Source organism: Dryobates pubescens, chromosome 6 (assembly GCF_014839835.1).
Source record: "Dryobates pubescens isolate bDryPub1 chromosome 6, bDryPub1.pri, whole genome shotgun sequence".
Taxonomy (NCBI): Eukaryota; Metazoa; Chordata; class Aves; order Piciformes; family Picidae; genus Dryobates; species Dryobates pubescens.
The window spans coordinates 31661555-31688228 of record NC_071617.1 but is presented as its reverse complement, the minus strand read 5'-3'; the positions used below and the strand labels follow the sequence as shown (position 1 = coordinate 31688228).

Genomic DNA, 26674 nt, shown 5'->3' with positions numbered 1-26674 from the left:
AAACCAAGGCAGTGTTTTCGGATGAGGGAAGTACGGGAAATTATTTCATCCTTTGCAAAGGGGAGCAATAGTTAGAGTGGCATGAACAGTGCTATGCAAACCAGTGGTTCATTTCAGTGCCCATGTAAGTGCTGGATTGAAAGAGCATGCCATAGATGTTTCAGGAATATTGTTGGTGTTAGAATTCTGAAAATACTAAAACACAAATTCTTGCTCTCTAGGGCATGTGCCTAAGGACCTGCACTTAGTTTGCTTAGAATAATGCAGTTAAAGAAGAAATCCAATTACTGAGCTAATTATTACCTTAAGTGAGTGAAATTTAAAGTAAGTGGCCATTGGAGGCAAGCCCAAATCACCCACTAGTCCCAAAAGTTCACTTTGAGAGGTTCTAACTGACAGTGAAGAGCCCAGGAGTAAAGGTGTCACTGGTGTGATTATTAGGTGCAGTATATTATAGTTCAATGCTATACAAACTTCCATTTGCCTTCAAGAAGGTACAAACATAGCTTTGTTTGTTAATAATTGTGGAATATTTTTCAAGTCCAGAATGGGTTACCTGATTAAATTTATTCAGCTAAACTCAATTTCAGGACTGAAGCTTGCTTTACTAACTTACCCTTCATCTTAGGAAAACATTAAAATTATGCTTCAAAATATCTGTGTAAAGATTTGAGCTTGTCTGGCAGTCTCTGAAAAGGTAAATCCTTTCCTGTTTCATGTGCTGAGGCCCATCTTTTATCTGCTTACACAATCATTACTTTGCTTGGAATGAAGGCTAAAGCCACAAGGGAGCGTGGCTTGGCGTCATTTGTGACAACTGTTGTGTTTCCTTCCCTTCTTCCCAGTCAGGCTGCATTCTCTCTCCTGTTTCTGTGTTCTGAAGCACTTGTAATTTTCTCTGATTGTTTCATGCATCTTTCTCTCAAATTAAGAAGAAAAAAAAAGGAAAGAAATGGAAGCAGAGCTGCGTGCTGAGCAGAAGGAGTCCAACTTAGTATAGATTACAATTTTCTGAAGTCTTCCTTGATTTGTATGGGTCTCAGTATGCAAAAAAAGAACAGAAATGCTTTCTAGGTTGGTAAAAAATTGGAGTAAAGAATAGCATTGACTTGTACTTCATCCTGCCACACTGATTTTTCAGGGGAACTGGAAGTTAATAAGGAGTATCATAATCTTAAAACATGCATTTAGAAATCAGCAGCGTTTCTCTGCTGAGAATAGAGACCTGATTGATTTCCGTAACCTAATCTTTTTGCTTACTCTTGCATATGTTGCAGGTGTGGGAAGATATATATCAGGGTAGAAGAATTCTGACAACCTTTTTGAAATAAAATCATTCTTTATATCTGAACTGTTTAGAAGTCTGTCCCTGTTGCCATTTTCTGTTGCATGGGAAATGAAAATTTGGGTTACAATAAGCTAAGCCAACCAGAGACAGGAAGATAAATAATACCTCAAATAAAATGCTGATATATATTACAAATACATAGTACATATAAAATATGTATTATTTACATGTTATATATTATATCTGTAATGTGCTGATATTAGTTACAATTAATTTTAGTTAAGACTCATATTCTCTCCAGCTGTATTATTAGCACAAATGAGTTGCTCGGAGGTAGCAGAAGTAAAGCAATTCTGTTCCTGTATGCAATTTTTTCTATTGATCAGTTTTCCATAGCTTTCTGAGGGAGGCTGGATAAAATCCTTTCTAACCTTAGGGTCATTAGTGGCATCCTTCTCATAGATAAATTCAAGAAGACCTTATAGCTTCAGTGCTGAAACTTCCAACCTTTTTCCATAATTCTTATATTTTCACAGGAAATTCTAGGAGCCAGTGCTGCAGTAAGGATACACAAACTGTCAGAGAGACTTTGCTATGTTTCAAAGACATTACCCAGTGTTTACTCCATCCATTTTCAGTGTTATTTAAGCTGTTCAAAAGCCTTCTATATGACTTACACCCTCTTTGGCGCGGTCCTCCTTGGGGCAGGTTGTAAGTTCTCATAGTGAGTAGCTGAATTCCAGCTTGTAAACTGAGTGGCCAACTGTCAGTTGTTTAAAATCTTCACTGTGTGTTTTGTTCCCTACCCTGATGAGCCAGACACTAGCCAGTTCTACCTGGCCGTGCCAATCTCATCACAGTTCAACAAAGGACATAATGAGGACTATGCCTGGATGACTCCCTCAGTTCCTGTGCTGGGAGAGGTGGCGCCTTGGCACTTCACTCTTGTGTTTGCAGACTGTTGAACAGATGAGACTGTCACCACTGTCACACGTAGCTTTATGGTGCCTTGTGTTTGGGGCATTTCAACTTGTCTTTACCAATTTTCTGCTTTAACCCCAATTTCCAAGGAATAATAATATTTATATACCTGACTGGCAGACCTTGATGATTGAGGATACAACTCTTAGGGCAACATTCTTAATGAAGTGTCTGAAATCTTAAAGTATCACTGCCAGAGCAGTATTTCAGGAAAATTTACATTCACTATAGCATTTCTGTTAGCCAGACTTTCATTTGTACCCACTTGGAAGATGGATGCTTGGGAGATGCTCTGGACTTCTGGTATTGGATATCCCTAGACATGACAACAACCACTCCCTTCCTTGCCCACAGTGATTTACTCATTCCTTATTTCAGACTTTGTTAGTATCTTTTGTTACAGTTCAGTCTACTGTTTACCCGCGTTCTCTTCTGTCACTCTTTTTCCTGTGCCATTTATGTTCTATTCCTGCAATGAAAATACTAGATGAGGAATGTGTAGACAGGTAGACAGGTTTCCAGTCTGTATGGACTAAGTCCCTGTCATTTACCCTTTTTTCAAGCAATAAGAATGGCCAGGGACTCTTGCGTTGCTGCCTAGCTAAATATGAAACCAAATACAATGATTTTTTTTGCCCTTTTTCCCCATAGATGTTTCACATCCTCAGAAATATTTTTGCACAAAGACAACTTCGTATGTCCAGCAATTTTGCTTAAGGCTTAAAAGGGAAGAAAGACTGATTTAGTTTTCTTTCTATTCACTGTTCTGGGGACACCTGGCTTGTGTATTTCTGGGGCCAGTTCAATTACTTTAGCATACAGTGTTGTGTATTGTCACAGATGCCAAATGCTTAATGGACTCTGCCCTACAAGAAGACAAATGGGGAAAAAGGAGTTTGAGGAAAAGGAGGAAAGGACACAGACTCTTTTGTGTGCCATTGAGCTACAGCAGCAGTAGAAATATTGAATTGAAATAACTGCATATGCTTACTTAGAATAAATTGACGAACAGATTAGAACATGAACTGCTACATGATATAAACACAGAATAAGAAGATACATTAAAAAAGAAAATTAAAATGTGCTTTGGGGAGGATCTTATTTTAAAAAAAAAAGTTTGTACAATGTGTCTTTCTTTCCAGCACCAAAAGATCGGACCATTCCAACACCAGACTGGCAATTCAGATTGAAAAGGATTCAGGTATGGCCTGGGAGCTTTTGTGTTTTGCTTGATATACAAAATGTGATGTGTTTATACCATCAAGGCTTTGCCTGAGAAGCTGAAAAGATGGGTTTAAACAATGAGCCTAATAGCATTCTTTCTCAGCATACCAAATGAACTCTTTTAAAATACTGTATCCTCATCCTAAGTTCCAACAGATACTTCATAGGCAAAGCTCTTAAAAATTCCTGGAGAACTAAAAGAAAAAAGTCCCAATAAAATTATTGGAAGGTGTGCTACTAAATTCTCTTTAAAAAAATCTCAATCATAATATTCAAATTTAAGTTTGTCTATTGAAATAATCATGCTATTTGGTTTCTTAAAATAAAAATCAATATGTAACCCTTAACTCAGCATTGCAGAGACTTACAGTAGAGCCAGAAACCTCTTGCTGTTGTAAAACTTGGAGGTGATTTAATTCAGTCTGAAATACATGTTATCACTAATCTGATGTTCTGTTTATATTCATAGTAAACAAAAATTTCAGGCCTGATTCTCTGAGGGGTTAAAAACCACCTAGGAGATGCAGCTTGTATAAAGTATCATGAAGACAGCATCCTGTTAGAGGAAGAAGCTTTATTCAGGAATGAAAAAAGACCGTGAAATTTTATGCAGAATGGCTTGTTGTATTGTAAACTGTATTCTTTAGACATGTGTGCTACTCTGGTTGTAGGAAATGATGACAATAACCTCAACTCCATTTTCTATGAGCATCTGACAAGATCTCTACAGGAATCTCTTTGTGGTGACTTGATTCTGGGCCGCTGGGGAAACTACAGCACAGGGGACTGTTTTATTCTGGCATCGGATTATTTAAATGCCTTTGTGCACTTAATTGAAATTGGAAATGGCCTGGTCACCTTTCAGCTCAGAGGGCTGGAATTTCGAGGTAAGGATCCCTGATAACAATAAAATCAGCAACAAACCTTGCCTATCATAACTGTGCAGTAAGGATCCTGCTTTCTGCCTTTTTACAGATGTTTGTCCGTCTGTCTAAAAGCTCTGTAATTCTTTGTATCATTATTTGAATGGTGAAGCATAGATGTTAAGAAATTGGGAATTATGTCCTGCAGTATCATAAGATTTCCAGAAGAAGAGCATGTTGAGTTATTTGCTTGGTTTACAGATCTTTTAGGTTATACTTAGTTACATTTTCCAATTTTATTCCCTCCATAACCATAAAAAAAAATGAAGTCGTTGACATTGTTCAACCTCCTTAAAACTTGTCTTTGAAAAACCCCAAAGTATTTTAAGACTTCTCCCACAGAAAATATTCTGTGTCAGATTGTGCAAGATGCTAGTGCTGAGATGGTCTTCATCACAGTAGAACAGAAGTGAAGCAAGTACATTTCTATTAACTTGCCTTCTGCTTATAGAAAACTATATTGGCTGACCATCCCTTTGTTTTAAGGGAGTTCACTGTAAGATTTGAAACCAACAGAAGACATTTCACTTTCATACTTAAATAACATGGGGGTTGTGAGTGTTTTGTTTTTTCCTTTATGCAGTTGCCACCTACTGCTGGGTCCCACTGCATCATCATCATCATCCCCAGTTCACGAAAAGTAAATCTTGGAACAGATGAGAATATGGGGTTTGAGGATCTTCTTACCTGAATTAAAAAAACAGTGGCAAACCAGAACTTAATGAACTGGAATGTGGATAGTGAACAAGTGGATAGTTTTGTTGCGAAGTGGTTTGGGATGACTTTGAGCTAGGTTGGTTCGTTACCAGGTGAAGGCCATTTTGCATTTGGATCTGAAAGCAAAGCTCAAAGATTGCAGCATGTCAGTGCATCTCTGTGTTCTCTAAAATCAATGTTTAAGTAACTAAGTAGGCCTGAAAAATAATCTTTTTTTGGATGTTGTTCTAACACTGTTCAATGTTAGTAATGTAGGTGGTTCACTTTGTGAATAGATTTGACAGTTGCTTAAAGACCCTCAATGGGTCTTTAAATTCAGCTGGGGCTGAGCCCTACAGCCTGTCATGTGTTCCATGAGTTCTCATTTAGAGCTCGCTGAGCTGTTTTCAGAATACCCTTTTCCCAGTCTCTCTCATGCTCCTCAGGAGGAGGTTGGCAGCCTGCAAAGTAGCACTCTTACCTGAGTGTTCAAAAGACCTGGACCAAGAGAGCAGCATCAAAATGTGAACAGGGAAAGCACAGGCAAGTTACTGGAGGAGTGTGAATGTGGGAATGGGAATTTCACCTAGGTAATACCATCCTTGGTACAAGTCTAATGTGTTGTTCCTCCTCACCTTGAGACTGTCATTGGGGAAGACATTCCAGTATAGAAAGAGAGAAAAAGGATGTAAATGGACTCCCCTCTGTTCTCTTTTCCAAACCCATTTGATACTGCTGCTCCAAGAATAAGAGAAAATGTGTAGTTAGTTTGTCCTCACAGACGTGGTACGTAAGGAGGATTTCTCCAGTTTTTGGAATATTATTTCCAGGTAGATGAGATGTTATGAGGAGTGAAACCATCACTGTGTGGACACTGTTACTGGGTTGTTTGGCCTGCAACTACAGTCCATGGTGGATTGAATAAGGGAACATACCTGAGGAAAGAACAGCTATAGCATTTGACATGCCATGTGAGAGCTGAACCCCACCAGACCTACAGGAAGGCTGGGCTGAGGTTTTAAACTGGAGCAGGCCAGATTTAAGTTGAACATAACAAAGAAATTCTTCATAATGAGAGTGGCAAAATACTGGAACAGGTTGCCCAGGGATGTAGTTGAGACCCCATCTCTGGAGACAGATGTGGCTCTGGGTAGCCTGATCTAGTTGGAGGTGTCCCTGCTCACTGCAGGGCAGTTGGACAAGATGACATTTGAGGGTTTCTTCCAACCCAGTGCAGTCTGTGAATCTGAGGATGGGTGCCAGAGAAACCACATAAATTACAAAGGAGCCCAGACAAACAGAGGGCCCAAGAAGCTTCATGGACTCCCAGCTGTGGGCAGATAATCTCCTGTGTGCCTGATGCAGGCTTGCCAAGGTGGTGGGCAGACAGTTGATTCAGGTAACCCCGGAGTGCTGGTGTGTTTTAGCTAAACTATAGTGCAGTACCACGACCTTTCTTGTAACAGGTTTCATCCTTGTGTGAACAGGGACCTAGACTGCTCTGGTGGTACCATTGGGGTTACACAAGTATGCCAGATATTTGGTCATGGAGACTGAGTGAAAGGAGCCAGAAGGGCTAACCTGAAAGAAGAAGCTGTGTAGGAGGGTTAGCCAAAGACTGTTCTGAGGAAACTGTGAAAGCTGAGACTGACCTGAAGCTCTTCCTTGGAGGTTTTCTTTACTCCTTCTTTGAGCAGGATTGCTGCCTGCAGGGGCAGGAAGCTAGAGCAGGCTTCCCCCAGCAGCACCGAGATCCATCTTCCACACAGACTAGGCATGTTCTTCCCCATTTCAAATCTTGGAAATAGCTGAATACAGTAGGATTTTTTTCTGTGTAGGTGAGAAGAGTGTATGCAACTGCCCTGCTAGAACCTGGTGGTTTACAAAGTCCAGAGGCAGTTTAAGCACTAGGCTGATTTCCTCTGTTTTCAGCATCTTACTTTTTAGTTACCTGGTCATGTACTGTTTTGCACTGCTGTGGTTTAACTGGACATTCACTTAAGAGCCTGATTCCTTTTATTGTTCAGAATGGTTTCTCACAAGGGGGGAAAAAAGGGCTAGAGGAGGAACATCACATCTATAAATTCTGTTCTTTAGCTGCTTAACTTCAATTTCAAACCAGTAATCTTCATTGAGAGCCCAAAAGAGCTGCTGTTCCTTGATGAGGAAGTGTGTGTTTGCTTTGGAAACGAGTGAATCACAGCAGTGTTCTCTGCATCTGTGACTGTTTTCTATTTATGAGTAAACCAAAAGCAATATTTGCATTGTGCAGCTCTAGATTTTCCTGTGTGTGTTTCTCATTGTGGCAGCTGAAAAGCTGTGCTGGCAATACTGTTACAGTAACACCTGAAGAAGGGGTCATAGTCTTCTGAATTTGAGTATACCAAGGGCTGGAGGTACTACCTCCCCATTTTGAGGTCTAGCCTGAGTGAGAGTTGGCATTATACGTAACTGATGTAGATGCCTTTGTAACTTTGTGTGTAATAGAAGTATGTGGCTCAGCTTTTAAATGGAAAAAAAAAAAACACCCAAAAAAACCCAAACCAAACAAAAAACCCACAACCCAAACCCCAAACAAACAAAACCAACAAAAAATAAAACCAAACCCACAACCAAACCTCTGCAGGCAGGGTAATAAGATACAGACTGAGCAAACAGAGAATCTGCAAAGTTGAGATTTCTCTCATGCATCCTGTTCAGATTAAGCGCCTCAAGTGACTGAGTGTTTTATTCTCCCTTTCTATGGATAGAGAGGAGATGTATCTCCATCATGTCATTTATCCTGTGTCTAAAGCAAAGGGGAGCCTCGATACCTCCAGGTGTTGAGAGGAGCCACCCAAGTCATCCTTCACCAGAAACGAAGAGAGGGCAGTAATGAGCTCAGGCTAGGTGAAAACCTCCAGGTGGCTGCACATTGGTGTGCAGAAATCAAGCCCTTTGGTAACTTGACTCTGCTGTCTGTCTTAGACCTCAGCGGTATGCTAAAAGCAGCCTGCCAGAAGAAATACATAATGTATCACTTAATTTGCAAGGAAGAGACAGGGGAAAACCCACAATCAAGGAAGGCGCAGGAAGAATGTCAAAATACCTAGCTCCCACAAGTTCCCTGTAGAACAAGAAAGACTTAAAATATTTTCCTGTTTAGTCTGTGCCTCTCCAAAATATCTTTTGGAGAATACCCAGTTAGGCATTACATGTGCAGAAGCTACTTATGGATGGTGATGCTGAAATCCTGAGGAGCTGTTTTCTAGCTCATGCCTGGTATTCTTTAATCATGTCATTAACTTCTAAATTTCTTCTGTGATTTTTTTTTGTTATGCATGTTGCACATACAATATTCACGCTTCATTTGGAACTTCATTAGATGAATCAAGGAAAGAAGTGAAGAGCAGACACAGATGTAATTGTGCATAGTAGAAGGCAGCTGTGGCAGCAGGATGGGATTGCCTGTGGGGTTTTCTGTGTTAGCTAGCTTATTTCCAACACAAAATGGTCTGTGAATGTAGCTAGTTTAAGGTATGCACTTCAGGCACAGTAATTATAGCTAAGAAATAAGAACAGTTACTAATTTCTTCAGTGTATGTGTACACTGTATAGTTATATTGCAGTAGCCAACTACATTACCAGTGTAAGGAATATCTGTTGGTGTTTGATTGTTGTGTCTGAAGGCCCTGTAGCACGAGCAAGAACTGTTCTCTGTTTAAACAGTGGCTGCAACTTCCACTTTTTTGCTTTTACAAATAACTTCTTGCTGTTGGGAAATAAGAATGCCCAAGATCACCCTCCAAGTATGTTCAGCTTATGCACCACGCCATCTGAAGATACTGTTAAATTACAGTGAGTTCAGAGAAGAGCCAATTCTTACAGAGCTCTTCAGAGAAGAAGTTAAAACCCAAAAGTATGTTGTTTGTAGGAAAGAACACAGGCTGAGTGTGCTTGATGGGGTGCTTGGTGCCATGGGTTAGTTGTTTAGGTGGTGTTGGATTGGTTGATGGGTTGGACGCGATGATCTTGAAGGTCTCTTCCAACCTGGTTTATTCTATGTATTCTATGAGAGACACAATGCTGAGAGACATTAGAGGCATGAACACAAAGGATGCCACTGGTGTTTCTTTAGTTTTTGTGATTTAATTGAGAAGAATGGCATGAAGCAGGGAATAGATATTTATGTTGAATGCAGGCAATCTGTGAGGTACACAAGTCTTTCTCAGTGTACAACAATGCTCCATCAGTGGAAACCATCTGTGAATTTCAAATAAACTTAGAATAGTTTCTGTAACACAGACTAAGAAAAAAAACAACACACACACCCCACTTTTTTTTTTTTCTATTTCCTCCCTTCCACAATTTTATATATGGGTGCATTGGAAAAGACTACTGGAAGGAAAATATTGCTGGGTGTGCTACAGCCTTTTCATTGAGAAATTGTCGTTGTTGGAAACAAAATAGTGTGTCTTGCGTGGCGTTCCAGGAGAGGTGAAATGAGAAGTTCTTGTGGTATTTGGTAGCTGAAAATTTAACAACTTCCATCCTAAGAGAATGCTTTCTTCCACCTGGGTTTTTGTAATGTGTCTCTGTGGACCAAGAAAAGGAAATGTTTCTGAGGAGAGGGAATGCCTGTTATTAGACCCAACATATCTGCTTTGAAAACCAGACTATTTTTCAGATGTACAAGCACCTGAAGCAGCTGAAAACCAAATCACGGTTTTATAACTAATAGCTTTGATATTTGAGAAATTGATACTGATTTTACTTTGAAACAACCTGAGATAATCAAAGCCTGTAAATTATTGTTCTTAACCCCAATTCCACAAGGAAAAGAGCAGAAAAGAGACAAAACAATTATTGGTTTCCAGGATGTGTCCAGTTCTGGGGTTTATGAGTTGTATCTGGGAGCTCATTTCACTCCTTTCTGAAGTATTTGGGTTTCTGTGTTTTTGGAGCCACATAAAATGCTCATTTCAGGAGAGGATGATGCTTCAGTAGCTGTAGTTATGCTCTTTGTGCTTTGTTTGGGTGATCACTTGCTACTTATTAAGCTGCTATCCTGACCCTTATCCATCAGAATTTGGGAATACTCAGATTTGCAGCAGAGCTTGATGGAGCAGAGTCAGATATTTCCAGTGTAGTGTATCTGCTTGTAAGATATTTGTGTCCATGACTTTGCTACACAAATAGTGAGCAACCAGGCATTTTTGTGGAGCTGTCAATGAAAAGGCCTGCAAAAGGATTTTTATTTTTTTTTTTGGAGTTTCAGTCCATCTTTGTGGCTCCCATTGCCATATCCAGCTCTATCTCTCAGACTTGACACCTAGTTAAATCCCCCAGTCTGAAACTGGTTGTTAGGTGAGTTTAAAGTTCGAAGGTGCTTAGTGCAGGAGGCTGATTTATGATCTTCACATCTGTGGGTTGGGGCTAGTGCATGAGCCTTATGAGCCCTTTTGGTGTAGATTTCCACTCTAGTTCCTTATTACACATCAGCGATCCTTAGTGCTCAAACTATTGCTGCTTTCGGTCACAAAAATTAGTCCCCATTCTGGGTGTGCTACTAAGTGTTCTGTGGAAATGAAAACTTCTTGTAGAAGTATGTGCTTGTGTTAGGTGATTTCTTTCTGACCCTTACTCACCAAATCTTCAAACTTAAGTTTAAAAGCAGACTTTCATTTCAACCTTAAATTCTAGATGGCTGGGTGGTCATTTAGATGTATTTTATGTGTCTTGAAGCAAGATTACAGTCTTCAGTTTCAATTTTCACATTTCCATTTAGGTCAGACCTTTCTAGCAGAGCACAAGTCAGTCCTCAAATCCTGATGTGTCAGGAAAATAGAAAGAGCTCCAAGTTCTCACCCTAGTTTTCTCCTGAGCTCACACAGGTTGACCTTGCTTTGTTCAGCTGGCACATGTTTTTGCATTGATGGATTTTTGGCAGCCATCCAGTCTTAGGTATCTTACAAATGAATCAGGCTCATCTGTGCTAGCAAGGGTCACAGTGAGTGTCTAATCTTGAGTGAAGTGCAAGAGCTTATTTTCTTCCTACTGCAGAAAGGAATGTAAAATAAATGTTTTCTCTGAGATTTTAAAATTACTAATTACCAGTGAAAACATTTTCCAATATTTTAATATTTAATGGTACTACACTTAATTATATTGCAGAACTGAAGTGCATGCTCTGCTCCCTGCTCCATGCTTTCATTTTATGAATAATTCTCTCAGACTTGGTTCAACTTGGTATTTGAGAAGCAATGTAAAAGTTATCATTTGCATCTTGCAGCAGATACACAAGTTTAGGGTCACCCTTCTGTAAAAGATGTACACAAATGCTTAACTCCATTTACTGTGACATATCCCTTTTGGCTCAATGAATAAAGCTGAGCACACACTCTAAGTCTCATCGGTGTTGGTGAACAGATTAATGAACCAAAGAGGATTGATGTAGGCACTGGTGAAGTGAAATTTCTCAGTAATGTGCAAATCTGTTGCATTGGTGTCCAACCAGTGCATTGTGGATTAAAGTAAGGCTCAATTAAAGAAGAGATGAAATTACTGGCAGACTTTCCAGAACTGACAGCAAGAATTGGGAATCAATCAACATGCACTTGAGCGTCAAGGCTGCATCTTGTCTTTGCAGACCTGAGTCATTTTACTGGGTGTCATTTGGAAATACCGATCAGCAGCACTAGGAGGGGAATAGGGATTTAGTGTTTTGTCAGAGCAATGGCTGTGGCTCATGTTGCACCTTCAAACTTAACAGGCATGCCCTGGAGGCTCTGCAAGCAGTCAAGACACCAAATGCTCAGAGTGGTAGTAGTCAATTCTGTCAAACGGTCTTTGTTAAGTAAGTGCGTGTTTGTCAGATGTTGAAGAGCACGGATCTGATGTCATTCTTCACAATGAATTTGCAAAATGACCATGTGAACTCCTTTGGTTGGTTTCCAGAGCTTTCTGTAATAACATCCAGTTTAAATGTCTCTCACTTCCCAAGTTCAATGTTGATTAGCACGCACTATAGTATAATTGTAACTTTACTTGATTAAAATTACGTAGCAAAGATGACTTGGAGACATTTTTATGTGTTGGATTAGATGAAAATGCAAATAATTTTTCTGGCTTCTTCTATTTGTTATGCATGTGATGACAGCTTCTCTCAAACATTGAAGGCCCCTTAAATTCACCTATTATTTTCCTTTCCAGACACTTTAGGCCCCTTATTCCACAAAATCTATGGCTTAAGAAAACTAGTAATTACAAATTTTGCAGCAGTAATAACTGGTATTTACTGAGATAATACAGACAGCATGTGGAAACAGCCAGCATTCCATAGAAATTAAATGTGATATTTCCACAGTAAAAGAAAAGGAAATTATTTAAGAATAGAGTTACAGAGACTGAGCAAAGCCATCTTTAATTGGCAGGTCCACAGGAGTGCCACAAAGATGATCAGAGGGCTGGAGCACCTCTTCTGTGAAGACAGGCTGAACGAATTTGGGCTGTTCAGCCTGGAGAAGGCTCTAGGGAAGCCTTGTAACCACATTGCAGTATTTGAAGGGGACCTGCAGGAAGGCCAGGGAAGGACCATTTAGAAAGGCTTGTAGTGACGGGCAATGGTTTCAAACTGGAGCAGAGTAAATTTAGGTTGGGCATAAGGAAAAAGTTCTTTACAGAAAGAGTGATAAAATACTGGAACAGGTTCCCAGGGATGTGTTTGAGGCCCTATCTCTGTATTTTTCATCACTTATAAACATTTGGCAACAGTGAATTTGGAACCTTGGATGAAGATGTACCTTCTCTTAAATTCAGCTTAATACTGAGAGACCTTGAAACTTTCAATAATAAACATAGCAGGAGTAGTAACAGCATAAGCATGGAGTAGTTATTTTACTCTTTTTGAGCTATGTACAAGGTAATATGCCTTTGCCTCCTTCAGTTTGAGTACAATGTCTTTTGACTTGACTTCTGAAAAGCATGCAGTGCCCCAGAGCAGTTGCTGCTTTTTTGCTGTTGAGCACTAAGTGTTAAGCCTTGCAGAAATCTGTAAAACATGAAGCGGAAGCAGTCCAGTTTATGTCCAGTCCTACTGGTAATGTAAGCGTGATAGGTCATGTTTTGTACTTTGTGGCAGTGTTGAAAGGAAAGTTACTTATATTTGGTGTGACTTGAAGGCGTTTAGTAATCTGTCATACTGCAAATCCCTGAAGTCCAAGGAGGAATACATAGCAATATGTCAGCAACACCGGATACACAGTGTAAATTTTCTCTCACAGAAAACTGAACAAAGAATATTGGATCTATTGGATCTATTCCTGATCCCACCCACCCATCCCCCCCGCTTCTCTTAGGGCTACAATCATGTTTTTCTCCTGTTTCCTTCAGAGCTTTCTATTATTTTTTTCTTGTGTGCTTTTGCTTGCTGGATGCATTTTACAAGGTGGCATATTTTGGTATGTTTTTGACAGGCTTAGGGTGGGGAAAGGAATATTCTGGGTACTGCTTCCATTGGTACAAACTGATGTCCACAGGTTGTTGAGCAGACAGGACAGTTGTGATTGGACTTAGACAGTCAAGGGCACAGCCACTGTCATGATGCTCCACAGGCTTCTGAGATGCTGCCTTGCTCCAGGCTCTCTTTCAGAGTGTTGGCAAACTGTGGTGTATTGGAGCTGACTCCATCTTTGCCTGCTTCTACGTTCAGATGATTAAGATAGCCAAATTGTTCTTCCATATAGTGACAAAATAGAGCAGGTCTGTTGGTCCTAGCAAAGGACATTCATAGCACTTGAACTATAACACAGCATCTAGCACCTTCCTATCCTATGGAGACTGTTTGGCAGGTGACTGAGCCAGCTCTCTTGTGGGATGATGCTGAACCACTGGTGGAAGGCCCATGCAAGACATAATCTGCAACTCATATCATAGGACATGGCCTTGAAAGATGGTTTATGTTCAGATTCCATGAAGAGTAAGTTCTGAAACAGCTCATGAAGAGTAAGTTATAAAAATACGCATGCATCAAGAACAGGGAACTCATGTAATTAGAGAATGAGGTGGGGGAACACAGGAGTGTCCACCTCAGTATTGATTTGTACTACACTTCATAGTGTAGAAACCACATTCACAGACTTCAAATCCTGAAATGTTCAGCTTGACCATTTAGTGTGCACAGCACAGGCCAGAAGCGTGGAGTCTGCAGAGGAGATGTATTATTGTTTATGCATCTGCCTCATGACTTCTTTTTGAGTTATCATCTCTTTTTCAGAAAAATTTACTCTTACTTTTGACCCTAAAGCTCATGTGATAGGCTAACTAGAAAACTGTTCTGTCCTAATGATCTACTGGCATTAGTACTATTCATTAGATACGTTTGATCCAGAGTAACATTTACTGTGGTGGGAGGGAGAACACAACCCAGTGAATGTTATTTTTGGAACCTTCTTTCCAAGACAGTATGCTAAACACCAGATTTTACAAGTGCTCTCACACACTGTAAAATCTTTGTTTGTGTCTAGTATGTTATTTGAAGAAGCAGACTGAGACTTGGATCAGTTTGTTTAATGTGCCCGATGGAGCTAGACTCTTTCATGTTGCCTCCTGGTGAGTTTTATTAAGGCAGAAGCTGTGGTCTGTAGTTTAGCTCAGCTCAGAACCAAATGCCTAGAACCTAAGATCAGGCCCTCTTGTCTTTGATAGGTGATAATAACTAATTAATGTACAGCTCTTTATTTGCTGCTGCACCCGTAGCATTTGGCAGGTTCATTTGTTGCCATAGCTCTTTCTATTAGAATAGAATAGAATAGGCCAGGTTGGAAGAGACCTTCAAGATCATCGCATCCAACCTATCAGCTAATCCAACCCACCTAATCAACAAAACCATGCAACCAAGCACCCTATCAAGTCTCCTCCTGAGCACCTCCAATGACGGTGACTCCACCACCTCCCTGGGCAGCCCATTCCAATGGGCAATCACTCTCTCTGTGTAGAACTTCTTCCTAACATCCAGCCTAAACCTCCCCTGGCGCAGCCTGAGACTGTGTCCTCTTGTTCTAGTTGCTGGATTAGATTATCACTAAATACGTAGAGCCTTCAATCATACTTTTTCAGTCTGGAATAAGTCCTTTGTTTCTTCCTCCTCCAATAACTGGCAGCATACTGTCTTTTTCTCACTGCCAAGGGACATATTGCCAGCAGAGAGAAGTGGAAGCTATAATGGAAGGAGATGAAGACAATGAAGGCTGCTGCTGTTGTAAGCCTGGGCACTTGCCTCACTTGTTATCATGTAATGCAGCCTTTAACCTCCGATGGCTAACTTGGGAAATAACACGAACCCAGTACATCCTGGAAGGATACAGCATCATTGATAACAACGCTGCAACCATGCTGCAAGTGTTCGATCTGCGGAGAATACTTATCAGATACTATATAAAGGTAAACTCTTTGGTAAAGTGTACTTCATTCCTAAGCAGGTTTGTCAATAAAAAGAATGCTAGCTGACCATGGACAAGCTCACTTCCAGGTTTTGGCTTTACATTTGTAACTTTGCAGTTAGACTGGATTGATGTTAGATAAGGATAATTAATTCATCTCTCCCTTTGCTACTTTTGATTCTGACCATTTAGAGTCAGTACAGAAGGTCACAGGCATGCCAAAGCAGTAATCAAGAAGGTGAGTTAACATCCTCTAGTGATCAAATCAGAGGATGCATTCTTGCAAAGCAAAACTTTACTGACAGTTCATTATCTCTTCTTGACTTGGCCTTTCCACTTTTTTTTTTTTCTGGGAAAAAAAAATCAACAAAGCTAAAGTTCTTAGGAAATCTCTGACATCTCTGAAGAGCTGTTACTCAAATGTACTACTTTAGCAGTACAAGCCCCTTTCTTACCTGGTGTTTTACATGTATACCACAACACACTTTTGTTATATTCCATTGATTAAACAGCAGTTCATTTGCATCACTCCTGTATTTGTACTGTTACTAAGATCACAGTAACAATTGTCAAAATAATTGAATGTAGCAAGACACCTTCATCCTCTGCCAAACCATTTCCAGTTCAGCAAATGAAGAAATCACTGAGCTTTATTGTATTCTGATGCAACAAGAGCCAAATGCTGCCTGCCTTGCTACTGGTGCTGCCATGAAGTCAGTCACTAAAGCTCCCAACCATCTCTGACATCTCCTTTCTACTTAATATCTTCTATTGTGAAAATCCTGTTAACCCTAGAGAGAAACCTGTAGTAAATAAATTAATAAACTTTTCTCTTTTTTTGGCCAGGAAACCAATACAGTAAAAGCAAGATCATTGCCTCACAAAACTGCTTTGATCATGCAGTAAAATGCAGGCTGGGACTTCTTAAATAATTTTACAGGCAGTAGGGCCTGGTAACCAACCTGCTTTAATTAACTAATGGGAGACAAAACTGCATGTGGGCATGGTTTTGTCATTTTAGAAGTGGGCTTTGTGGCTATAAATTAATTTATTTTTAAGCAATGTATTTAAACTAAAAAAAAAAGCAAAAACAAACCACAAACAAGAAAACTTCTTTAAATGGAAATTAGTATGTTGCTACAATTGCTTTGCTTTAATTTAAAAAGTAACCTGAGTATAAACTGATGCAAGGTGATATATGATTCAGACTGAAAAAAATCCCAGTCTAAGCTGCCCCAAGTCAGCAGTTTATTGATTTAAATCAGTGAAGAATTGTACTTTGTAAACTCAAACTCTTTTTGTGCCTTTAAATCAACTAGTAGGTAGAGGGCTTGTGAAAAGTGTGAGGTTCATCACATGGGAAGTAAAACTTAACTGAAAGGTAGTTTAGAGCTTCTGGTTCTGGACATACTTGAGAAGCATTTGACACAGGTAGCTGACACTTAGAAAAACATTTGTCCCACATGATACAGGTGTGGTTACTTGATCCTGTTTTGAGTAAAAAGGAGGTAGGTTTAATGAACTGGACTCTACTGAGGTATGCAGTGGCTCCATCTCTACTGCATGCAGATTTTACGTTCACCACCTATGGCTTTGAAGGTGTGAAAATCAAATCTCTTTTGGTTAAGCCAGTACTGTAATACTGCACTGACAGAGCACTCTGAGAATCCTTTAATCTATTTCTTTTCTTAAGGAAGGATGAACAGAAGATAATAACCTGTCAGCAGCTTTGCTATTAGCCTGGGCTGGGGTTTCTGTCAGTGAAGGGAGAGTGCTCAGGAAAGCCCTTCTTTAGAATGACACTTCCCAAATGAAAGCTATATGGAGATTTTCTTCTTTTCTTGAAGCTATTAGTTTCCTCCGTAAACAGGAGCCTTGATAAAATTCAGTAAAATCCTTAGTACAGCCTTGGAAGGTGAGAAGATTATATTATGCATCAGATCAGCTTTCATCCTGTTTATTTATTCCTTACCTCCAGATAAACAACATCAGAAATAGAGGTGAGAATTCATTCCTTCCCCAGCTCTTTCTTGTGAGGGAATCTGGAGCTGTAATGACCCTGTGCAGTTCTCTGTGAACATTTAAAAGCCTTGACACTTTCTTTTTAACAGTGTAAGAAGCTAATTGTCAGAAGAACTCTAGTTAATGCAATATTCAGGTCACATAAATCACAAACTTAGGTTGAAGTTTCTGCAACAACTGCACTTCCACTGCACTGAGCATTTGGAGTGCATCCAGTTTATTTTTTGAAGCTTACAATATTGCAAATATTTGCCATGTTATTTCTGAATTGCCAAGCAGCTGAGGATGTGCTTGTGCACGAAACATACCTAGGAAGAGCTACTAAGAGCAGAAGTTTTTGCTGTTTCTACGTCTGATTGCAAGTCTGTTTTTTTTGTCCTCCCAGCTGAATCTGCTGCTTCCTAAACACAGGTGAGAGTGATTTAAAAAACGCAAACTGTTCTGAAGATAAACAAAGAAAACATAGGCTTTGTTTCAGTTGTCATATCCTTCAAGAGTAATTACCTTATTGGTCTTTTAAATGAGTTACACTGTCTTATTCCTAATGTATTTATTTCATGTACAGTTTCAGTGATAGCCTAGAAAGTCTCGCAGTTTCTTCCTATGGAAATATTTTTACTCACCACAAATAAAGTGGGTCAGCTTCTGTAGCCCTTCTGCATACACTTTGATATAATTTCCTTCCCAGCTACTATGATATTTTTCCCTTGTGCTTCCTCCATCTCTTCTTAATATATTCTTATTTAGATGTCTTTTAGTATTCAAGAACTCTGCATTCGCCTAGGTGCTGTGTTTTTACCTCCTATTGTTTCTGTATGAATCTACTTGAAAAAGCCTATTGTCTTCCACATGCTAAGAAATGAAGGATCCATCCTCAGTCTGTATCTGTCTGAATTGTCTTTTTCCTCTGGAACTTACTTTTTGTGGTTTTTTTCTACAATTTGAAAGATAAACTGTGAAGGGCATCTGGGATATTTTAAAGGGCTGGTAGCACTTCTGCTCCTTTTAACTTAGCATATTTTCATTTTATACATTTATTTGCTTAATAATATTTCAATTGCTTGGGTAAAGTAGAACTACATTATCCTCAGCCATGTTCATTTGCCCCATGTTTGCTTTGAGATCCAATTCTTAATTAATGTATTTTCTTAAAACAAAAATGATAATCATAAAGCATTATAATGGGACTTTCCAGCTGATGCCACTTTTCCTTTGCAGCACTTCTCCTTAATTTTCATATTGTTTTGAAAATACACTTTAAATTTGCTTTGGATAAATTATTGTTGAAATTTATGTCATTAATTACTGGTTTAATGGCTCCAGACACAGCGATTTGAAGGTAATAAACTTGGAAAGTCAGGCACAGACAGGAGATAGCAGTGTTGCTGCTCACTAATGTCTCTGCATTTGGTAAAAGAGCTCCTGATGAGTGTCACTCCAGTGCCTCAAAAGCAGGCTCAGCTCCATCAGTTACCAGCTCCTTAACCCAACATAAAACCACAAAATCCATTTTTTTTTTTAGCTGGTCTCACAGACAAATAACAAACATAGTGATGCTACTAAACTCAAAAAGAAAATGGCAATTAAAACAGGGGGTTTCAGACTTCACAAATCTGTAAAATCTCACCTTTGGTTAAGTCATGGTGGAACTGTTTTAGTTGAAAGTGTTTGGAAAGCTTCGTTCTTGGAAAACAAAAAGCGGGTGGAGCAAAGTGAGTCCTATTTTGAGCATGTGACCATCTACTACTGTTTAATTCTTGTATTTTTTTTAAATACATCTAAACTGTTACTGATGACACCACCTACATCCCCAGTAAATTCAGTAATTAACACGTTTGAATGCTGGAACTTGTATTCTTATCATAGTTGTTCTTTGTATTAATTTTCCTGTAAGGCAGAAGGGTATTAAAAATAAGACTTCTTTCTCTGTTGGTTGCTATTTAGATACCAATTTTTAATCACCTTTCTAACTTGAACAGTTTTGTGAAGCAGTGATGCCAAGCCATGAAAAATGTGTACCGTTATGGGTAGTTAATGTGGTCCTGTTTGATTTATTCTCATCTGTGTAAAATATATCAGCATTAATCAGACATAGTGACTAACATTTGAACATCTTTGTCAACAGAGTATAATATACTTTACAGCAAGTTCTCCTAAAGTCCTTGAATGGATAAAAGATGAATCCATCCAAAAGGTACTGCAGCCTTATGCAAAGTGGCATTATATTGAACGTGACCTTGCAATGTTTAACATTAACATAGATGAAGATTATGTTCCATGTCTCCAAGGAATAACAAGAGCTAGTTTCTGCAGTGTTTATCTGGACTGGATTCAGTTCTGTGCTAGAAAAAGGGTGGAGGTAAGCATGCTGCTGCTTTTTTCTTATTTTTTTTTTTTTTTCAGCAGTAGTTGTTTTAATTTTTAGGACTGGAGTTAACCCATGCATAGTTGCACTTTTGCTTACTCAGGATTAATACAATAAAATTAATTTCACTTAAGCTGTCAGATTTAACATAAAAAGAAAGGAGATGTTTTGTGGAATGGAAAACCCCATTTTGGAGACTACCTGTGTGGAAAAAGTAGAGTTGTAGGGAGCATTAGTTTTTGAATGCAGAACCAGTTCCTTATTGTGCACACTTCCAACACTACTAGTTTTCTAGAAAGTGTGGGTATAAGAAGTGCTCACAGAAGCACTGCTGTAGCAGGCTCTTTTCAGGGAACGTCTTCAGTGTTACTTTCTTTCTGTGTTGCCTGGCTTGGGTACATTGCCAAACATTTGAGATGTTTGTGTATCCTTTCCAAAAATTTGCCTCTGTTTGGATTCAGTCTTCCAATGGTAGGGAAGTGCATAACAAACTCATTGCTAGTACAGTTCATCCCTGACACCTCATAATTCGAATGTGAGCCGTCCCACAAATACATGTGAAATTACCTCACAGCTCTAGAAGGTCAAGGGCAGGTTCATAGCTATGCAGTCACATGCTTTCAGGCACTAAGATTACTGAGAGTCAGCAATCGTTTGTTGCAAATGCACTACTGTATTTCCATGAAATACTCAAAATAGCCCAGAGGGAGAATACAGTTTCAAACAAGCATATTCCCTTGATTTCATTTTCTGATTATTGCTGATAATGGCAAAAAAAAGAGAAATGTATCTTTCCTGGCCACCATGAACTCTGTTATCTGTGCATTTTTCATTCAGGATCACTTAGTGCACATCCCATTTGATAGCACTGACCTTAACTGACATAACATCATTTAATCTTAGTGTTTCTTCTCCACTTGGGTTCCTTCTTATGCATCTAACTTTAGATACCATTCCACCAGTTCCTCTGTGTATTGTTACACTGATACCGTTTTCATTGAATTGTCCTCTGAGCTGTCCACATAAGCATCTCCTTCTACTTGGGAATATTTTATCTCTTTTCTTTCACATCTACATGTCTGAGCTCCTATGTTCTGGCACACAACGAATTGCACAGTGCAGTCAAACCCATTGTTAAATGGTATTTTTCCACTTGTTTTGTGTCTGAGGCTTTCAGATAGAATAGTAGATTTAGGAATGCCCAACAGACTTAGCAGTTAGACTTAAAAGAGCAAACAAATGCCTGCATTTGTGTGCACACAGACACACATATTTAGATATTTTTTTTACATCTTTTGCTTGTGTTTTTGTAATTCACTGATTATATGGAGGTAAAGTTCACGGAGATGAGATGTTAAAAAAAGCTTCACTTTGCACATAGCCCTGGAAATGAATTGTATTTTATAGAAGAAATTACATTCTCCATTATAATTGGTTTCAGCTTTAAAGAAAACTATAGGAAATCACCGAGGTCTTGGACTGAAATAATAGTCTTTATCCTCCTAAAGATTCACATTCATGAAAGAAGGTTCATTTTTTTTTCCTCCTGCTTGATAGCAAAGTTTAATTTGCAAAAATTTCAGTGAAGACACTCTCCTGAGCTATGACATGTAAATGAAATGTTTTGACTGCTTTTTAAAATGTCAGGTCAGTGTCATCAATGGGATACAATTTAGACATGTATTGTTATTCACTGAAGGCATGAACATTATTTCCAAATTATTTCTGGAATCTGCACTGTGTCCCATGACAAGGGGCTTGGATGCCCCCAGTTGCAGCAATTGCCTCTCATCAATAAGGAATCTGATCTGGTTTAGAATGTCAGATCTGGGAGGGGGGAAGGAAAAACCAATCAACCAAACTAAAAAGCTCGCTGCCACCAAAGCTCCCCTCCCTTGGGATCTTGCCACCTGAGACTGAAATGTTATGTTTCTAGCCAGTGCATAAAATGAGCCTCCATTCTGCCAAAAGCCTCTGCTGGCAATGGCCTCCATTCCTGCTCTGTTTAACTGCAAAGAATGGGGGGTTGTGTAGGTCGAGCTACATGCATATTTTATGAACATTACCATTTATAGTATTGCAGTCCTTTTAAAGATGATACTTGCATTTAGAATAACAGACTATTCTTAAAACTTCATAGCACCTGGACAGTGATGAGGATTCTCCTCTGGTGACACTTTCCTTTGCCTTGTGTATACTGGGTCGCAGAGCTCTGGGAACTGCATCACACAATATGGCTGTCAGGTAATTTTTAGGAATTCTTTCTCCTCATCTTAAAGCAAAGACCTCTTTGTCTTTTTCCAATTAGTATGGAATCTCCACAGCAGATTGGATCAAGGTCAGGTCTCTTACCTCCTCAAAATAATTTGTTTTCTGCCATTCCTGGACATCTTTTACTTTGGTAGTTGAATAAATAACTAATACAAAGCTGGAATTTGCATTCAAAGAATGGGTACTGGTGGTCGTTGCTTTTGTTCATTCATGACTAGCCTGGTTACTGGCATGCTGGCTTCCATTAGAAGAGGAAGAAACAGACAAGCCATCCAACATCTAGTTAGCTAAATAATAAGTCTGCAAAGGTCCTGTATTCCTCAGGGCTGTATTCATGTTTATTGTGCCACTTCATTATGGTGACTGGGGAAGGGAGAGCCTCACTTCTCATGAGACCACGTCTTTGTCTGATCGCAGTGTACCTAATTCATTCACTTCTTCCTAGAGAGTCTTTTAAATTAAAATATGCTTGGTTAAAAATTCTGAATATGCTTTTCACCTCACATTTTCATTAGGGATTATTTACTTTTCACTAGGAGTTCTGAGTTGTTTGGGGTTTATAAAGTATCGTTTACACTGTTCTATAGATAAGGCATTTTATTAATGAAACAATCATGATTTTCATATAGTCTACCTTCTCACCTAACTTGTAATTTTTATTAGGTGCATTTGAATTTCCTGTATTCACAGGAGTCTAGAAACAGTCAAGAAGTTAAGTAAATACAGTTTCTACATGACTTTGCTGTATTGGCACTAAACTGTGAGCAAGGCTAGCTAGCCCTCTACCAATGTGCTCCTTAGAGAGAATTTGTCTTACTAACAAGCAAGCAAAGACAGCATGTGTGATTGTGAATGCCTTTGCTGTTACAAGATAAAACAGTCCTTTTAAATATTCATTCTAGCTTTTTATTTGTTGAGACATTTGTAACATTTGGGTTTATGTCTTCTTCTTTCAGTCACACAAAACGTTCATGGCCCACATGGCTTCTTTCTTGGTGTGCTGCAGCTTTCTAAAGTGAATTTCATCATCTCTTTTCTACTGTTCTTTGCACATTCTCCTCCTCTAGTAGTTTTATTCTGGGTTGAGTATCCTCTCCCTTCATTTCTATGGTGTGATGTTTTGGGAGTCATTAATGTTTCTATAATTACCTTTTTTTTTTTTAATGATCTAACTTTTAGAGTTTGGGGACATGATAGAAAGATTGATGTGCATTGATGATTAACTTTGTTTGGAGGAAAGATTAAAGTGGTTTTGATCTGGGCCTGCAGCAGGTATGTCACAGTGATATTAGAAAGGCATCTCAAAATATGACAAAAGCTTCCTAAAACTGTCATTATATTGCATGTACTTTCCATCAGATCTTAAAATCTTCATTACAATGTTTTGGCACTAGTACAGATATAATAACAATGGTGCAATCACCTATTTGCATTGGCTTACATGGTTAGTAGCTATTGCAAAGACATAATATTGTCAGAGACTTTCTAAAGCTTAACATGGAAAGTATGAACGTTGAGCTAATTATATGCAAAGTCTTCAGTAAAGAGTTTCATAATAAACTTGGAAAGAAAAGGTTTGTAGGAAGGCAAAAAATGCAGTAGTCATATGCAGTGCACAGCTTTATCCCTGTTTTTCTGAATCTGTTCTATATAATCCTGTATCCTTAATCAGGCCCTGGTTTCCTGTTTTTATTAAGCAAGTGCTCCAGGGCAGCACTGAGTCATTGTACTTTAGAAATGTATTTTGTGACACAAAAGGGATTATGTGGAAGCCTTCGTCACTATCTTTTTCAGCGGTGTTTCACAAAAGCTTTCCCTAGAAAAGTTTCATTGTGGGAAAGCTGTGTCACTTACCCACCTAGTTGAATTCCTTTTGATACAGTTCAACCATCAGTAAGATCTGAGAGAAAAAAGGAATCTGAGTAGCACAATTCGAGTTATAAGTTGCTACAGCCACAAAACACGGCACTGGCTTGGTGAAGCACATTTATTCTTGTCTTAGAGGATTTATATATTTATTTTATTGACAAAAACTACTGAATAGAAATGATTACCTAAGGAGCAAGGTGGATGTGCTACCCCCTGACATCACAGTCTCCCCCAAATACATTCACTCCAGCTCAGAGGGCAGCTCTCACTGGGTTTACAGCTTTACACAGATCTTCACAACTCACTTAAACACAGAGAAGCAGTGGGTCAGTGAGACTCCAGTATGAATATGCCAGGGTGAGGGAGACATTGTCCAACACAAGAAACGCTGCTGAGGCCAGAATATGTTCCCAAGGTTTAACTCTAGTGTAATGGGTTGGGGCAGATCCCCTCCCCACCACAGGCAGAAATAACGACTCACACGGATTGCAAAAGAATGGGGGAAAGTTTAAATGGGTAAACAAAAAAACAACAACAGTGAGACTTTTACAGACAGCCACAAGCACCGTGACAAAAGAGAGAGATCCCAGAACATACCCAAGAACGTCCCATCCCCACCTGGGGGTACACCCAAACCCCACCACAGCTCTTTCCTCCATGCCCCCAACCCAGCCTTGGGCCTGGGCAGGCCCAAGGGAGGCAGCTCACTCCATTTTACCTAAGCAGCAGCGGGGGACGAAAGAGGAAGGGAAGACCCCGCGTGGACATTTTATAGGGGAGCAGGGCACTATGGGAATGGAATACCTGGTTTCCTGTGACCACCCCCTGGGCTGGGCCCACCCCTTGGGACCTCCCAGGTGTGGTCTGTGCAGTGGCATTCGGGCCAGCACCCAGCCTAAACCACCACACTCTAGGCATTAATGGGAGGTCTCCCTCCTCTCTCTCTGTGTTTGGTGGAGATACAGCAGCTGTTACTGAGGGTGATTTAGAGCATGATTGCTGGTCCTCCCCACCCACTGTCGGGCTGTTACAGGTCTGCAGCGAGTTGGATGAGGTAGAAGTACTTCAGGTCCTCAGAAGATAGAGGAGTTGTTCCTTAGGTGATGCTTCACAATCCTTTTCCTCAGAAAGATGTCATGATGGTTTTTGGGACCTTTTCGAGTCTGCTAATCCTGAAGAGGGTTTTAGTTTACCACAGAGATGGTGTAAGAACAGGTGTGCGCAGGAGAGGGATGTACTTGCCTGTATGGCTGTTAGGAGCTGGTTCACTTTGTAAGAGAACAGAGCTCTTAACACATGCTCTCTCACACTCAAATGCTGGACAGCAAAAAAAAAAAGGCTGGTTCAGATTATTCTAGTAGACATTGAGAAATGGCCTTGAACTTAACCTCATGAATGTCTATTGATTCTGGCTGCGAAGCATCTTGTATACAACATTGCTAGAGGTTTCGTGATGAGTTTGAGATACAATGGCCAGATAGGCATGGTAGTTTTCTGCTGATGTTTGTTTCTATGGAACATTTCAGATACGTCCAACATGAGCAAACTAGCCAAGAATCTGTGCACTGTGATCCATCCTTTGCTCTTGAGGGTAACTGTAGGTAGTAGGAAACTTTATCTTTGCTGTGAGGAGTAACAGTCATCTAACTGCTGCACAGAAACATGAATGCAAAGGTTACACTGAGCTGTGCACTACAGAATTGAGATTTAAGTTTACACTGTGTATGTAAACTACCAATTTGCACTCATTTACACATGATTTTGCCTAATCTATTAATCAGTAAATGTCAGTGTGCTCTTATATAATGTATGTAAATAATTATTCAGTGTACCTGTTCATGTAAATGTCAGTAGAAACCCAACATTAACACTAGATTACACAACAAATGTATTCATTAAAAAGGCAGAACATTGCTATGCAAATCAGTGAGTGCTCTTTTAAACTGTCATTATGAGGCACCCCGCACAAAATGCAATCTGAGGAATGACATGGCATTGCAATTCATTTATTCAGGTATGAGTGATATATTTAGATGTGCATTGTAAAAAATTACCTGATGATCCCATTCAATCACCAGACCTACTAATACATAAATGTTTAGTACACATTTCAGAACTGGAAAAATGCAAAAATCTCTAAATAAAGCATCTCTCATTAGATACTTCCAACACTAAGCCTGGGTGCTCAGGTCCCCTCAGAGAGCCTTCTGGGTGGTATCACTGAGCTTGGACAGAGGGTCATTCCAGGGAATAGTGCTGCTTGAAGTAACTGCTGCTCACACTGAAGCCCAAGGAGGCAGCTGACTGCCTGCTGCTTCCCTCCACTTGCACTACCCAGCATCTAAGGGGAAAGAGGTGGAGAGCACAGAACGCAGCACCACAATGCACCGATGGTGCTGCATTGTTAGTGGGAGTTCAAGCAGACAGTGCAGCTTTTATGACTGCCAGAGCTGAGCAGAGCAGGAGCAGGGGAGAAAAGTTTGACTTAGTTCACTGCTTCTGTCATCTAAAATACCAAATTTAGAAGGGCTGCCATTGAAAGTATTTCATTCAGGTGAGCTATGACCAGCTCACATGCATCCAGGTTTCTTTATTCCTGGAATACATCTACAGTAAC

General features: G+C 39.6%; 1 protein-coding gene across 1 annotated transcript in view; it reads left to right on the top strand.

Moving 5' to 3' along the window:
* PCNX2 (pecanex 2) overlaps window positions 1-26674 on the top strand; it is a 156805-nt gene that overhangs the window by 113483 nt on the left and 16648 nt on the right. Inside the window, exons 24-28 of the mRNA XM_054162261.1 lie at window positions 3412-3470; window positions 4165-4380; window positions 15278-15531; window positions 19678-19911; window positions 22058-22161. Coding sequence (XP_054018236.1) covers window positions 3412-3470; window positions 4165-4380; window positions 15278-15531; window positions 19678-19911; window positions 22058-22161 — 867 coding nt within the window. The remainder of the gene's footprint in view (window positions 1-3411; window positions 3471-4164; window positions 4381-15277; window positions 15532-19677; window positions 19912-22057; window positions 22162-26674) is intronic.